This window comes from Eumetopias jubatus, unplaced genomic scaffold (genome assembly GCF_037043125.1).
Source record: "Eumetopias jubatus isolate StellerSeaLion01/CBP00866 unplaced genomic scaffold, mEumJub1_p1.0 scaffold_12, whole genome shotgun sequence".
Lineage (NCBI taxonomy): Eukaryota > Metazoa > Chordata > Mammalia > Carnivora > Otariidae > Eumetopias > Eumetopias jubatus.
Window position 1 is genome coordinate 83,855,631 of NW_028274818.1, and position 15,914 is coordinate 83,871,544.

At 43.1% G+C, this 15,914-nt stretch overlaps 1 protein-coding gene across 1 annotated transcript in view; it reads left to right on the plus strand.

The window, feature by feature from the left end:
• Positions 1–1,137: 1,137 nt before the first annotated feature.
• Positions 1,138–15,914, plus strand: part of TMC5 (transmembrane channel like 5) — a 44,909-nt gene continuing 30,132 nt past the window's right edge. The window contains exons 1-4 of the mRNA XM_028091670.2: positions 1,138–1,928; positions 4,337–4,509; positions 9,193–9,282; positions 14,641–14,740. Of these exons, the coding sequence (XP_027947471.1) occupies positions 1,138–1,928; positions 4,337–4,509; positions 9,193–9,282; positions 14,641–14,740 (1,154 nt within the window). The remainder of the gene's footprint in view (positions 1,929–4,336; positions 4,510–9,192; positions 9,283–14,640; positions 14,741–15,914) is intronic.

Below are 15,914 nucleotides of genomic sequence, written 5' to 3' on the forward strand. Positions count from 1 at the left end.
TTTCATCACCATGGCAACCTAGTGACCTAAGAGTGCGTCTTTCCCAGTTAATCTGATCCTGGAGGACCAGTATGGGTTATGTGCCCATTCCTGAGCCAAACCCTGTGGCCAGGGGCATAGTGGACGCTGATTGGTTAGGCCTGGGTCATGTGACAGTCCTTGGCGTCAGGAATGGGGAGGGGCAGATGCCTAGATGAAAATCAGGGCATTGATGCCAAAAGAGGGGGAAATGAATAATAGGCTAGTAAAAGCAACAGATATCCAGCACACTTAGAAATTAAAATCCCATTTTTTCTGATTTGGAAAGTATACCATGTCTATAGATTAGAGCTCAGAGAACTCACAAAATCATATTTTCAAACTGGAAAGAGTGGTAGCATTTGTCTTCTTACTCAATTCCTCTAGTTACCATCAACTGTTCTTCCTTTGCACACTCATACTAATTTATGCTTTGATCAATCCTGCAACCACAAGTGCATTCAAAGTGCTCAAAGAGTCCTTGTTTCTTCCAGTCTTTCCGCTTTTTGTTCTGCTTCTCCCACAACCAAAGGAATGTAGTGGTTAGGATCTAAGTTTGGCCACATGTATCAGAGACTCCCCCCACAACAGTGGCTTACGCAAGATAAAGTTTTATTTTATTTTTTTTACATAAAAGCCCAAGCTGATATGTTGGCACTGATCTGTGATGTCATCAGCAACCCAGACTTCTTCCATCTGTTGTGCTATGATCTCTAGGGTGGGTGCCACCTTTGTGTCCATGGCCCAAGAGGGCACACCATCATTTCCACATCCCAGCCCACAGGAGGTAGGTAAGAAGACCAAGAAGGGGAGAAATTCCCCTTGCCTTAAACAGCACAAACCTGGGAGTTTTATTTATCGCTTCTGCTCACATCCCATTGTCCAGTCTCCTGGTCACATCTTGGTGCACAGGAGACTGGGAAGTATACTGGTTCTGGGCAGCTGTGCACCCAGCTGTGAAAGAAAGGAGAACAGATAGTGGAAGATAACCAGCAGTCTCGGCAGGGAAGAAAAAGATCTGAATGTTTCCTTCTTTTTGTTTTTCAGATTAAAAAAGATCCCTAAGTAACTCAAATGCAGGAACATTTTAACACTCCAGGGTGAAGAATCTGTGCCAGCATGTCTGCCTACTACAGGAATAATGGGTATGAGGAAGAATCAGATTACCCTGACTTTTCAGGATCTCGGAACCGTACATGGGGGCATTTGAAAACTCAGGATTATCCAGATTCTTCAGATGCTCTGAACAACTCAGGCTACCCTAGCACCAGGAGCAACCCATACTCTGCTGACTACAGAACAGGTCCAGACTATCCTGGGTCTCTAGCAGAACCAGATTACCCTGGATCTCGGACTAATCCATACCAGTCTGGCACCAGAAGCAACTCATTCTCTGCTGGCTCCAAAAGAAGTTCAGATTATCCCATATCTTTGGCAGAGCCCGATTATATTGGATCTTGGAGCAAACCGTACCATCCATGGTCATCCAGAGAGCCAGACTACTCTGAATCCCAATGGAATTCTGACTTTGCAGATTCCAGAAGCAGTGGAAACTATGCAGGCTCCAGAACAAATCCTGATTATCTCGACTCTTTGGGAGAACCAGACTACCCTGGAGCTCAGAGAAACTCTAACCATCCTGGCTCCAGGGCAAATTCCAACCATCTGGGTACCAGAAGGATTCCAGAATATGCTGGTTCCAGAATCAATCCATACATGGACACTCTGGGAGAGCCTGATTATCCAGGAGCTGAGAATCAACCTAGCTCTCCAAACTTTTTTGGGGAACCAGACTATCCCAATGCTGAGGACTATCAGAACTCTCCAAACTTTTGGGGGAAGCCTGATTACCCAGTTGCTGAGAATGGTCATGATTATGGCTCTTCTGAGACTTCAGAAATGACCAGACAGTAAGTGCAAGCATCTCCGTCCATTTGGAGGGGCGTGCTGAATGATAGTTCATCAAGCCAATGGAACCTGGTTGGTGTTGTTTGGGTGGGGGACACGTAAGATGGTTTCTGTGACCTGAAGTTGTAGGAAACTTTCATACCTACCGTAGACCTCACCTGGGCCATGGACTTTCAGTCTGAGCTTTCAAGCCCTTACCTGAACATAATCTTTCATCACCTCTTGCTTGGATAGCACCCTCCCCAGTCTCCTACCTCTTCCTATAATCCCTATAAGACATTTAGATTCCCATTGTTTTGACCCTGCTACTTTGCCAATAAAGTTAGGGTTAAGACTTGATAGTTATGAACCCAAACATTTTAACCAGAATTATATCCACAGGAATGCATTTTTAACCAAGAAAATCTTTTGAAGATCTAACTCCATGAACTCAACTTAATTCCTCATTTTTTTTTTAACTCAAGGTGGTTGAACCACTCCTGATTTCTTTCCACTTTCATTTTTATTTTACTATAATTATTGTCATCTGAATTGATCACTTTTCATGTTTATGGCAGATTTAGCTTATTGATCTTCTACATTGTTGTTGTAGTCATCAGATTTTATCAATCATAGTTTCCCCCATTGTTGGTATTCCTTTAAGTTCATTCTAAAAAACTAAGTCCAGTTTTTCCTAGTTCAGATTTTGTAGATCTAAATTTTGTCCAAAATCTTTTTAATTTCCCAGCAATTTTTAGTCATTGACAAATTTTACTAAGTACAATACTGGACATTGACAGTGTTAGTTTGGATGACTTAGTTCTACCAAATCTGATTTTTTTCTGGGGTAAGTTTTCGATGTTCCTGTTGTCAACGAGATGTGATTCTTTAGTCAGGTTATTTTTAATCTATAAAAATTTTACCCTGTGAAAATTTAAGCAATATGTGTCTCATTTGGCATGTACTAGTTCTACTAGTAATATGTATAAATTCAACAAAAGCTAATGGCTTGTATTTATCTTGAGGAATACGGATATAAGATTTGGGTGTGCAGTAGGGTCAAATGTCTTCAGAACCTAAATAGGAGGATTAACAGAACCAGATCAAAATGGCCTCCTTGGCCTTACCCCTCTGCCTGATTCATCATTTCAAAATATACCTTTGATTCTCTCACTCCTTTTTTTTTTTTTGATTTGATTTATTTTTTGACAGAGAGAGACACAGCGAGAGAGGGAACACAAGCAGGGGGAGTGGGAGAGGGAGAAGCAGGCTTCTCGCGGAGCAGGGAGCCCAGTATGGGGCTCGATCCCAGGACCCTGGCCAGGATCATGACCTGAGCCGAAAGCAGATGCTCAAATGACTGAGCCACCCAGGCGCCCCTCACTCCTTGGTTTTTGATCTTCCATGGTTTTCCGTAACCTTTGGAAGAAAGGCCACACTGCTTTGCTTATGATAACATTTAAGAAGTAGGATGCACTGGTCTAATGTAAAGTGCTTCCGAAGACCCGCCTAACTGACCTCCTCCCATTTCCCCACCTTCCCTATCCCCTCCCTTCCTCTAGTACAGTGGTTCTTGACCTGGACTGAACCTTAGAATCACCTGATTACCTGGAGAACTTTAAAAATAATACAAATGCCTGGACCCAACTTCCCGAGCTTCTGAGGTCATTGTCTGGGGCAGGGACTGGAAATTGGCAGTTACCTAAAATTGAGACCATTGCTCCAGGTTAATTCATTTTTATAGTATTCCCTTTATATATTCAGCACTTCTGTTTATGGTCTTACACCTTTATTTTTGCTGTTCTTCATCCTTGGAATGCTCTCCTCCTAACTCTTTATGTATGATTTTTTTTTAAAAAGATTTTATTTATTTATTTGACAGAGAGGACACAGTGAGAGAGGGAACATAAGCAGGGGGAGTGGGAGAGGGAGAAGCAGGCTTCCTGCTGAGCAGGGAGCCCGGTGCGGGGCTCAATCCCAGGACCCTGGGATCGTGACCTGAGCCGAAGGCAGATGCTCAACGACTGAGCCACCCCGGTGCCCCTTTATTTATTAATTTATCCTTCCAATCCTACGTGCAATGTTTCTTTTCCATGTAGATTTCCCTCCAAACTGCCAGCCAGAATTCTTTTCTCTTTCCTCTGAACTCCTTGGGCCTGTCTTCAGGTACTCACCAGTTACTACTTGTATTATAATTGCTTAACTGTGTCTGAGAAGCTCTACCAGATTGGATTGAGAGTTCCTTGAGGGTAGACACCTCGTGTTTTTAATCTTTGTGTTCTCACCCCCTAGACCTTGCCTAACATATGGCTGGCATTCGGTCAGCATTTGTGGAATGAATTAATGGATGCATGGATGGTTGGATGATGAATGGATGACTGTCCTTACTATGCTCCTGGATGAATCTTGATCCATCATTTTGGGATTTCAGGGTGCTCAGCAGAACATCTTCAAACCGGCCCTCATTTCGTCATACTAGTGAGGGCCCCTTGGGCGTCCTTGAGAGAGAGAATGAAGATGACCCTGAAAGCATTGCAATGAAATCCATGGGGATGGCAAATCCATATGACGATTCTGTGCCCGGGGCTCCTGGCAATGGCTATGGTAAGCATTTGTTAAGATAAGATCATATCCTGGGAAGAAAGTAAAATCGGTAGACTTAGGGGAGCAGTTATTTAACAGTTCCAGGAAGAGAAGAATTGGTTTATCCCTCCCCTTTCAAACACCCACCTTACAAAGGCTGAACATTGAGGGTCTAGAAAAGACAAGCAGTATCATCACTTGTCAAAGCAGCCTGCTTAGGGATTATGAAAAATGAGAGTGTGCACACCCTGTGCCTACGTGAGGTGACTGATGTTCATATTTGGCCCATTGGGGTTATGGGGAAATGTGGGCTCAGTATGACCAAATCCTCAGATTTTTTTAAAGAAGGAAGAAATCTGGGTTTTTATGTGAAACCTTCTGATTTTTAAATGCTCCAAAATAAAGAAAAAAAAAAATCAAACATTGAACTGGGCAAACAAAATCACTTGTGGGCTAGATTTAGTCTGTACTGTTCAGACAGGCAGCAAGTGGGTATTCAGAACCTACTGGGTGGACAAGGGTAGTAAGAGTCAGCTCTATCCTCAAGTTACTTAAAACATAAGGATGGGTGACACCAGCATGTCAAGACTGAGAAAAAAATTAGCAAGCAGACTATTCATATATGAACAATCATGTCATCCTCAGAATGTATTGTGTGCAAAGGTTTAGCTCTGGGAGGCAAAGGAAATTCTAAAGTTCTTATTCTCCAGGAGGGAATAGGGACTTGCTGTCTAGTAAAGGGAGCCAGTTCATTACACGAGAGCCGCACACACCCCTCCCCCCCGTGGGATCCAGAAAAGAGAAGGTGTGTTCAGCCAAGAACAGAATGAGGGACCCAAGTGCTGGTTGGTGCTGATGGAGGATTCCTTATGCCTGAGAGGGTGGATGGGGAGGAGTTTGAAGCAGACTGAGAAGAAAGGATGGGATGCCTTGTCATGCACTAATGAAAAACACTGACTAATACACATTTGCCTAGAAATACATTCATTTGGTCTATTCCAAACCTTTATGTCATGCATTCTCAATTCCGGCGGGGTGGGGGGGGGGGTGGGCAGCAATATAAATCCCAAGGGGGTAAAATTTATTCTTTTTTTAAAGATTTATTTATTTATTTTAGAGAGAGAGAGTGCCTGTGCGTGCATGAGTGGGGGGAGAGTTGGGGAGGGGGAGAGAGAGAATCTCAAGTAGACTCTCTCCTGAGCACGGAGCCTGACACAAGGCTTGATTCCAGGACCCTGAGATCATGACTTGAGCTGAAACCAAGAGTTGGATGCTTAACCGACTGAGCCACCTGGTGCCCCAGTAAAATTTATTCTTGAAAGGCCAGAAAAGTCTTCCTCTTTTTATATATAAACTACTGATACACATACATAAGCAGATATACAGTATAGCTGTAGTATTAAAATTTCATGGGGGGAGGATAACTGCTCCTTAGGGGGCAAATAATGAAATAATGAATAAATGAAATAATGAAAAAAAGATTGATAAACACAGCCCTACCCCAATGCAGGTGGAGCTAATAATGCCGAGCAGATTTTGAGTGTTTCCCATGCCCTGGAGACCTCTGCCAAGCACTTTACTTTTATTGTCTTGTTTAAATCTGAACAACCACCTTTCATACAGCCACTACTGGTCTCCCTATTTATAGATGGGAAAACTGAGGCTCAGAGGCACAGTGCCCAAGATCACCTCACTGTTATATTGAAAGAACCAGTCTCTCTGACCCAAAGCCTGACTCTTACTTATCCTGTATTATTGCTGGGTAGGATCAGGGCAAATGCAAAAAGATTCCTGACCACTTATGTTTTATTTATTTATTTTTAAAAAGATTGTTTATTTATTAGAGAGAGAGAGAGCAGACTGTGTAAGAGAGAACATGAGTCGGGGGGGCGGGGCCGAGGGAGAGGGAGAAGCAAACTCCCACTGAGCCGGGAGCCTGACATGGGGCTCGATTCCAGGACCCTGAGATCATGACCTGAGCTGAAGGCAGATGCTTAACCAACTGAGCCACCTAGGTGCCCCTGACTACTTATGCTTAAAAAAAAAAAAAGTAGTTGAGTATGACTTCTTTTTCTGGACTCCTTTGTAGGACCAGGGTTGTAGCCCTTGGCAATCACTTGTCCATACTATGCCATCGTTATAGATGATGCCTCATTAAGAACCCATCTTCATCCATGTATTCTTTAAAGCTCTAGGTGATTTTCCTAGTGTCACAGTGCCTGGCCACAGTAGGTGCTAAAGCAGTGCTAATGAATTAATAGCAACAATATTGGTAAGGATGTATCAGTTAGCTATTGCCACAGTAATGCTGCATAACAAACAGATGCAAAAATCCAGTGTTGTACAATAAAGAAGCATTTATTTCTCACTCACACATGTTCAGGTTTGCTTGGAGTTTGATTGAACTAGGCTGGGTGTGGCTGTGCTTGACTCCAGGTCATGGGTTCTGTGTCTAGAGCCTAGTGTCCTTCTTCTTGAAACAGGGAGCCACTTGGGGGCATTGTTGTTCCATGACATAAGCTGGAAGTGCTCGAAGTGACAAGCAAAAACATACAATGTATCTAAGGTTTTGACACGGACCTGGCATACGGTCACTTCTGCCATGTTCCATTGATCAAAGTCACATGACCAAGCCCAACTTCAGGGGAGGTGTCCAGGGAATGGTGGTGTGATATATGCTGAATAACAATGGATCTACCACAATAATTAATATATAGCAATAGTTTACTATGTTCCAGGATTACGTTAAGAACTTTGCATGTGTTAACTGATGTGGTTCCCTCAACAATGCCATGTGAAGCTCCCATCATTATTCCTGTTTTACAGACTACGATATTGTAGCTCAGAGAGGTTAGGTAACATGCTGGAGGGCATCAGCCAGTAACAAAGCTGGGAACTGATACCCAGCAAGAAGTTCAGAATTTCCTGCGATGTAATTTTGTGCATTGTTCACATCAAACTGTGTTCCATTTTCTCTGTCATGGAGTTTAGCTTTTTTTTTTTAAAGATTTTATTTATTTATTTATTTATTTGACAGAGAGAGAGAGAAAGAATAGGCAGAGAGGCAGGCAGAAGGAGAGGGAGAAGCAGACTCCCCTCTGAGCAGGGAGCCCGATGTGGGACTCGATCCCAGGACCCTGGGATCATGACCTGAGCTGAAGGCAACCGCTTAACCGACTGAGCCACCCAGGCGCCCCGTGGAGTTTAGCTTTTAATGTTTACTGTGGGCTGAATAAAAATATACTGAAATATGACACTGTTGTGTAGATGCTGAGAGTAGACTCTGTCCCTAAGGAAATCATGCCCTTTCAAATTTATTCATGCGTTATCATTACATGTTAGAAATAGAAGGAACTTCTATGATCATCTAGACAAGTTTCTGTCTTTTTTTTTTGTCTTAAATTTTTTTTGAGAACAGTGTTAGGTTCACAGTAAAATTGAGAGAAGGGAAGGTACGGAGATTTTCCACAGAACTCCTTTCCCCACATGGCAAAGACTCTCCCATTATCAACATCTGGCTGCAGAATGATACATGTCTTATGATTGATGCATCTACATCGACGCATCATTATCATCTCTAGTCCATAGTTAACATCAGGGTTCACTCTTGGTGCTATAAATTCTATGAGTTTGAACAAATGTGTAATAACATATAACACTCTTATGGTATCATATAGAATAGTTTCAGTGCCCTAAACATCCTCTGCTCTATTTATCTCAACCTCCTAGACAAGTATTTTTTAAACTCGAGTTGTAGCCCATTAACAAGTTGTGAAATTAATTCTGAAAAATGAGATAGAAAAAATGGAATAGGGGGCACCTGGGTGGCTCAGGTTAAGCATCTGACTCTTGATTTCAGCTCAGGTCTTGATCTCAGGGTCATGAGTTCAAGTCCTGCACTGAGCTGCTGGGCGTGGAGCATACCTAAAAAATAAAAAAAAGGAATGGAATAGAATAAGAATATATCGGAGTGCCTTTTATGTAGTCAAACAGAGTATTGTTTAGTGAAACTTGTTTTTCAGTTACATATGTGTAGGTATGTCCTGGATCTTAATGTAATAATTTTTAAAATTTTATCAAGTTTTAAATTTTAATTCCAGTATAGTTAACATACAGTGTTATATTAGTTTCAGGTGTACAATATAGTGATTCAGCAATTCCATACATTACCCAGTGCTCATTGTGATAAATGTACTCTTAATTCCCATCACCTATTTCAACCACTCCCCTACCCCACCTCCCCTCTGGTAACCATCAGTGTGTTCTCTATAGTTAAGAGTCTGTTTCTTAGTTTGTCTCTTTCTCTAGTTTCCCTTTGCTTGTTTGTTTCTTAAATTCCACATATGAGTGAGATCATACGGTATTTATCTTTCTCTGACTGATTTATTTCGCTTAGCATTATATCCTCTAGCTCCATCCATGTCGTTGCAAATGGCAAGGTTTCATTCTTTTTATGGCTGAGTAATATTCCCTTGTAACAATTATTTTTAACCATGGCTTATACTTAAATGAAAACCATTGATTGAAGCTGTTTGTGCTTAATAACATTCTTTCCGTATTTATGACCTATTTTCCACCCAAGCACTCAATCATTAGTCTGTTAGGACCTCAAGGTCAAGGTTGGGGTCTTACTGACCATTATGTGCTTAGTAGTATCTAGTATGGTGGGATTAATTGGTGATGTGTCCTAACTCTTCATTCCAGTGAACCCTGCTTATGTGGGTGAAAGTAGCCCCTGCCCAGCGTATGGAAACCCACCATTGTCTGGATGCGACTGGCACAAGTCACCTCAAGGTAAGGCTTAAATTGGTAGTCTCCAAAAAAAGTCAACCCTAGAGAGAAATGTGTTCAAGGCAATGCAGACATCACTATTTCCTTTAGGCTTCTGGTGTGGTAACTGATGCAGTACTTGCTTAATTTACCATAATGGGGGTTTTCTTGTAGATATGCAGAGTTTTTTTCTTTCCTGGACATCAAGTTGCCTTCATCAGGGCTCTTCTGGTCTCATGTGAAGAAACCCAACTCATGTGGGCCCAAGGTGAATGTATTGGCTCATGTGGCGGGAAGGACAGGGGGAAGCTAATTGAAGGTAGAATTACCTTGCAGGACCTAGTACAGAGCTTGACACATAGTAGATGCTCAGAGATATTTGTTGAATTAATTTGTGAATGAGTTATAGGAAAAAGGGCCTCTGAGTCTGCATTGATCAACATTTTTCTGAATAACCGTAGAATTATTATGATGCTGGAGTTTAGGAGAAGTTGGACCAGAGAAAGACAGAATGCTGTGAAATCAGTTAGGAAGCCCTGTAAGGATCACTGTGTGTGGTCATGAAGGTCTGATCAGAGGCAGAGACTGAGAGATAAAAAGGAAGCAAAAGAGGAGAGAGGCCAGGGAATGCTGAAACTTGGAGGCAAATCTATGAACAACAAGGAGTAAACCAACTGATGGGATCCTCTATACAATAATGCAAATTGAAGGGCCTCATGACCTAAAACCATGTCTCACCTTCTGGCACTCTAGCCGATATGACAGCCTTTAGCCTCATTTTTTTTTTTTAAGTTTTTTTATTTATTTGAGAGAGAGAGCAGGAGGAGGGGCAGGAGGAGAGAGAGAAGCTCAAGCAAACTACACTGAGCACAGAGCCCGACATGGGCCTTGATCCCATGACCCTGAGATCATGACCTGAGCTGAAATCAAGAGTCGAAGGCTTAACTGACTGAGTCACTCAGGCTCCCCTAGCCTCATTCTTTAAGAGCCTTCTTAAGGAGAGGTATAACTTCAGGGCACCTGGGTGGCTCAGTTGTTCATCGTCTGCCTTCGGCTCAGGTCATGATCCCAGGGTCCTGGGATCGAGCCCCGCATCGGGCTCCCTGCTCAGTGGGGAGTCTGTTCCTCCCTCTGCCCCTCCCCCTGCTTGTGTTCCCTCTCTCGCTGTGTCTCTCTCTGTCAGATAAATAAATAAAATCTTAAAAAAAAAAAGAGGTATAACTTCTACAAGGGTTGGTTATTGCTACTTGGGAGGGAAAACCATGGAGGTATAAATGATCACACTCTCCATTTGGTTCCCACTAGAGCAGAAAATGACTTTAACTATTGAGGAAAGAAAATGGCTTTTAACTTCATTGGACTGCTTTATCTAGCCAGCCTGAGGCTGGGGCTTTGGTGAAAGGGAGTCCCAGAAGGCAGAGAGAATTAAAGAAATAGAAGACCCAGAGATGAATCTGGTTTTCTTCACCATTTTGCTTTGCATTGGTTTGGATTCTCAAACCATGTACAGTTAGATGGTGGATAGCGTCCTGATAAAACGTCACTTTGATGGATTATGCTATGCACCTATGAAGCATTTGGCATATGGTAGGTACTCATAAATATTCATTTATTTGTGAATGAATAAATGATACATCAGTATCTCGTTAGAGGAAGGGGCCAGGGTGAAGGGATTAAGAAGCCCTGCTTTGGGTCCAGACAGACCTGGGTTTAGCTCACAGCTCTGCTACTTGCTGGTTTTGTGGCTTTAGGCAAATAACCTTTTTGGGCCTCACTTTTCTTAGCTATAAAATGGGGGTTATTGTACATAATGCATAGGATGATAATGAAAATTAATTATATAATCTAAAGTGCTTGGCCTGTAGTAATGACAGGTATTGTTACTGTTAATTATCATTGATGGGGATAAGGAAGAGAGTCCTGGTCCAGTTCTGCCATTTTATGAGAGTATGATGAGAGTAGAGGTCAATTTATTTTTGTGCACCTCAGTTTCCCCAACTATTAAATAAATGACGTGGCTGAGGTGATTTCCAAATCAGGTCTGTTGGGTAGGAATTGTGTTCAGTGCCTGGCACTGAAGTAGGAGGGCTTCACAATAAAGGGATTTATTTTTCTCATGTAACAAGAAGTGTTGCGGGAGGGGGTTCACAGTTTGGATGGCAGCTCCGCCCAGGATGCTCTCAGGACTGAGCTCCTTCTTAGCTTCTTTCTCCACCATCCTTCACAGCTGAATGTGTATCCTCTTGTTTTCAAAATGGCAGCCTCTGGTAAGCCAGAAGGAGAAATGGTGAAGGGCAAAAAGTAGAACCGGGCAGACTGTCACCTTTTAAAAAGCATTCTTGGAAGCTCTATGTCTCATTGACCAGAATGGTGGGGTTACAAGCCCATCTTTAGCCATAAAGGAAGCTAGGAGAATTTTAGTTGAGCCCAGTGCCTACACAGGAGAGGAAGCTTCTGGGGGTACAGACAAGTGGTAGGGTTGGCTACCCAAGGCAGTCAGGAGATAATAATTGTTATTACTATAAACCCGTCTGGGTTTATCTAGGCATGTAAAATTATAAATATAAAATATAAGATTTAGGCCAGGGGCACCAAATTAAAAAGGAAAATCTTGCCCTTTGGTTATGAGTCATTTAGAAGAATCTCTGCCTTCTGTTTCTAGAACCCTATTGTCTTTAATGAAGGATTCTGTTTCCAATTTCTTACCTAGCTACCAAGACAGAGGTGTCTGCAGGAAAACACATCTCTTCATGAAGAGACCCCTCTGGTGTAGATGTGGGGAGTTATGTTGTGATTTGTGTAGGGCTGGCTTTGGCAATCTCATCCTGGTCTTTAAAAAAGTGTGAATGGGGCATCCCTCTGTGATTGTCATCACTTTTCCTGGCGGCTCCCAACAATGTCAGTGTGACTGCTCTGGAAGGCAGCTCCGGTGGAGGACAAAGCTGGGAGGAGGCAAGAGATGCTGTCTGATGACCAAGTGAATGAAATCATCGTTGAGGTTGAGAATGTTCCATCTGGGGTTGTTCCAGAAAAGACGCTGGTGAACTCAAGCTTTCGCATGGTCTCATCCGCTTCTGACATCCATGTGACAGACTCTCAGAGTTTCAGCAACCCGAATGACAAAAAGAGCAAGCAGTTGTTGTGGTTTTCAACATCTTTGAATGAATCATTTTCTCAGACCCTTCATAGCCCAGGAAGTGTGGGCATAGACACTCCTTGTACTTCACATGAAAACATCCAAGGTAGTGAGACCCTGGGAGAAAGGAGTTAGGAAGGGAGCAAGAAAGGCTTCCAAGTTGTCTACAGGATTATTTAGTTTTAAGACATCAAGTAGGTTGAAGTTTAATAGATGATCTGAGGATGTGACAGACCCAGGAAGGGGTCACTTTGGGAGCGTCTAACACCTAGAAAGGAGTTCACCTTGATCAAGCTCACTTTCTGTGCCCAGCACTCTGCCAAACACTTCCTTTTTGTTATCCATTGAGTTTAGTTTGACTTTATTCCCCACACTTTGAGGTGGGCACATTTGTCACTTCCATTTGCTTGGTGAGTAAATTAAATTAAATTAAATCACTTCCATTTGCTTGGTGAGCCTTGGCAGAACCAGGGCTCAAACGCAGGTCTGCCTGATTTCCAAGCCCGATGCTTTAACCGCTGTCTTGCTTTGGTCCAGTTCCTCCCCCACCCTGGATTCGGCAACATAGGATGGCCTTAATTGCCAAGTCCGCCATGAGACCAGGTCTTGAGCTGACGCTGCCTCCCTGCCTTTCTGTTCCTGAGGCCAAACCCTGGGTTCTTGACTGCTGTTTCTATGTCATCCCATCATACTGCAGACATCAAGTCCAGCCTCAATGATGTCTAGGAGGGAAAAAAATCCATTCACACTAAAGCATTCTGTGGGTTGAACCCCTTTATTAAAGATTGGGGTGTCTCCTCTCATGCTGCTGTCTCCCCACATCTCTGTGTTCTTTCCTCCTCCTCTTTGTCCTTCCTTCTCTGTTGAGCCACCCTTCCCTCTCAGGACAGACACAAATTTCTTGTCTTCAGCAGAGTGAGTTTGGTGACCCTCTTTTGGGGATTTCCTTTTCACCTCAACTAGGTCAAGTGAAGAGTTCAGCTCAATAACTCAACCAGGGAGCCAGCCCACTGCCTCTCTTGTTGCCCTGGTCAGCCCCCCAGTTGGCTTCCTCATCGTTACAAGATGGTGATCGCAGTTCCAGGCTTCACATGTGGCCACAACAACATCCAGAGGGAGGTGGATCTTTGTCTTGGAGTTTTTGTGGGGGTTTTTTAGTTTTTCTTTTTTGAGAAGGAAGAAACCTTTTCCAAGAAACTCCTCAGCAGATCACCCATCACAGAACATTGGCCAACATCTTGTCACGTGCTTATGCCCAAATCAGTCACCTGCAAGGATCAGCTTGGACTCATGGGGCTCACCCCCTGTGCCTGAAGATGGGTCCCACCCTGCAGAAGCTCAGGGCCTTGGGAAAGAGGGGATAGATTCCTAAACAAAATCAGGATTCTATTAAGAAGAAGAAATGACTGGCGTAGGTGACCCACAATATCTGCCATGCTGAGTGAGGATGTGAATATGAGTTATCGGGAGAAGATGGGGGAGTCATTCCAGGGGCCGGAAGAGCATACGACATTAGTCAAGAAATGTAAAGAAGGTGCCTGGGCCTGGAGTGCGGGGGTCAAGTGAAAGTGATTCGGACATTCAAGTAGGGGAGGAGAGCAAGCCTGACCAGACGTGCAGGGGCTTGTGGCTTCACTGAATGCTTCTTGTCACAGAAAAAAGAAAAATATCAAATTGGAATTGCATGCAACATTATCATTTGCTTTAGCTTTGAGGTTAAAAAAAAATACACCATGTTGGGGCGCCTGAGTGGCTCAGTTCAGTGTCCAACTCTTGATCTCAGCTCAGGTCTTGATCTTGAGGTTGTGAGTTCCAGCCCTGCACTGGGCTCCATGCTGGGCATGGAGCCTACTTAAAAAAAACAACAACAAACCACGTTGTCTTGTTTTCATTTGTGGCTTGGGGATCACTGAGTCCATATATTTATTCTTCTTTCCTTGTGCTCTTATAAAAACACGCTCGGGGGCACCTGGGTGGCTCAGTCTGTTACGTGTCTGCCTTCAGCTCAGGTCATGACCCCAGAGTACCAGGATCGAGCCCCACATCCTGTTTCGGGCTCAGTGGGGAGTCTGCATCTCCCTCTGCCCCTTCTCCAACTCTTGCGCTTGCACACTCACTTGCTCTCTTTCAAATAAATAAATAAAATTTATAAAAAATAAACATGCTTGAAGTTCAGTGCCATACTTTAAAATGCTGATATTCTGTGAAAGGAAACAAAATTAAACTCCATATATTTTCCTCTACAGGACAAAAGTTAATCGCATCTCTGATACCAATGACATCTAGAGACAGAATTAAAGCCATCAGGAATCAGCCGAGAACCATGGAAGAGAAAAGGAACCTTATGTATGGACCCAAAGCTTTTCTTCTTTCTCAGATTTCACATGAATTTCAGTCTTCTACTTTGTCCCATCTCAGAAAGATAAAAAATGGGGGTGCCTGGGTGGTGCAGTCAGTTGGGTGTCCAACTCCTGGTTTTGGCTCAGGTTGTGATCTCAGTATTGTGAGATTGAGCTCCACGTGAGGCTCTGCGCTCAGTGTGGAGTCTGCTCGAGATTCTCTCCGTCTCCCTCTGCTCCTCCCACTCGGACTCTCTTTCTCTCTCTCTCTTTTGAATAAATAAATAAATCTTAAAGAAAAAATAAATATATAAATGCGAAAGAAGGGACAATCTTCCTACAGAAGAATTCCAAATAATCTATATAGATGTTCCTCTCTCTTCTCACCTGGAGTGTGGACTGTGCTTAGTGATGTGCTTTCAAAGGGTGGAGCATGGGAACTGAGGGAGAGTGACTTTCCAGTGATGTGGTCTAGCCAACACTCCTTTGGCTAGGTGATCAAGGTTAGCATCCCCAGAGATATGTGGTTAGAAGAGCACATCCCCTCTGTTGTACTCTCCCCTAAAGACCATAACCCCAATATTCCCAGAGAAAAAAATCAGGCAAACCCCAGTGGAGGGACATTCTACAAAATACCTGACCAGTACTCCTCAAAATTGTCAAGGTCATCAAAAATAAAGGAAGTCAGAAAAATTGTCACAGACTAGAGGATTCAAAAGAGACATGAAAACTAAGCAGAATGTGGGATGGGGTCCTGGAATAGAACATGGCATTGGTGGCAGAACGAGTGAAATCAGAATAGTGTGGAGTTTAGGTACTTGTGTATGTGCTAATGTTGATTTTTTAGTTTTGACAGCTACCATGGAAATGTCAGATGTTGGGGTGCTTGGGTGGCTCAGTAGCCTGGGTGTCCAACTCTTGATTTCAGCTTAGGCTGTGGTCTCAGGGTCATGAGATTGAGCCTCAAGTTGGGCTCCGCACTGAGCATGGAACCTGCTTAAGGTTCTCTCTCTCCCTCTCCCTCTGCTACTCCCCCATCCCTCTCTAAAATAAATAAATAAATAAATAAATGTAAGACGTTAATAGGAAAAAATATTGGTGAGTAGTGTATAGGAGTTTTCTGTACTGTTTTTGCAACTTCTTTGTAAATCTCAAATTACTCTAAAATTCAAAGTTTACTG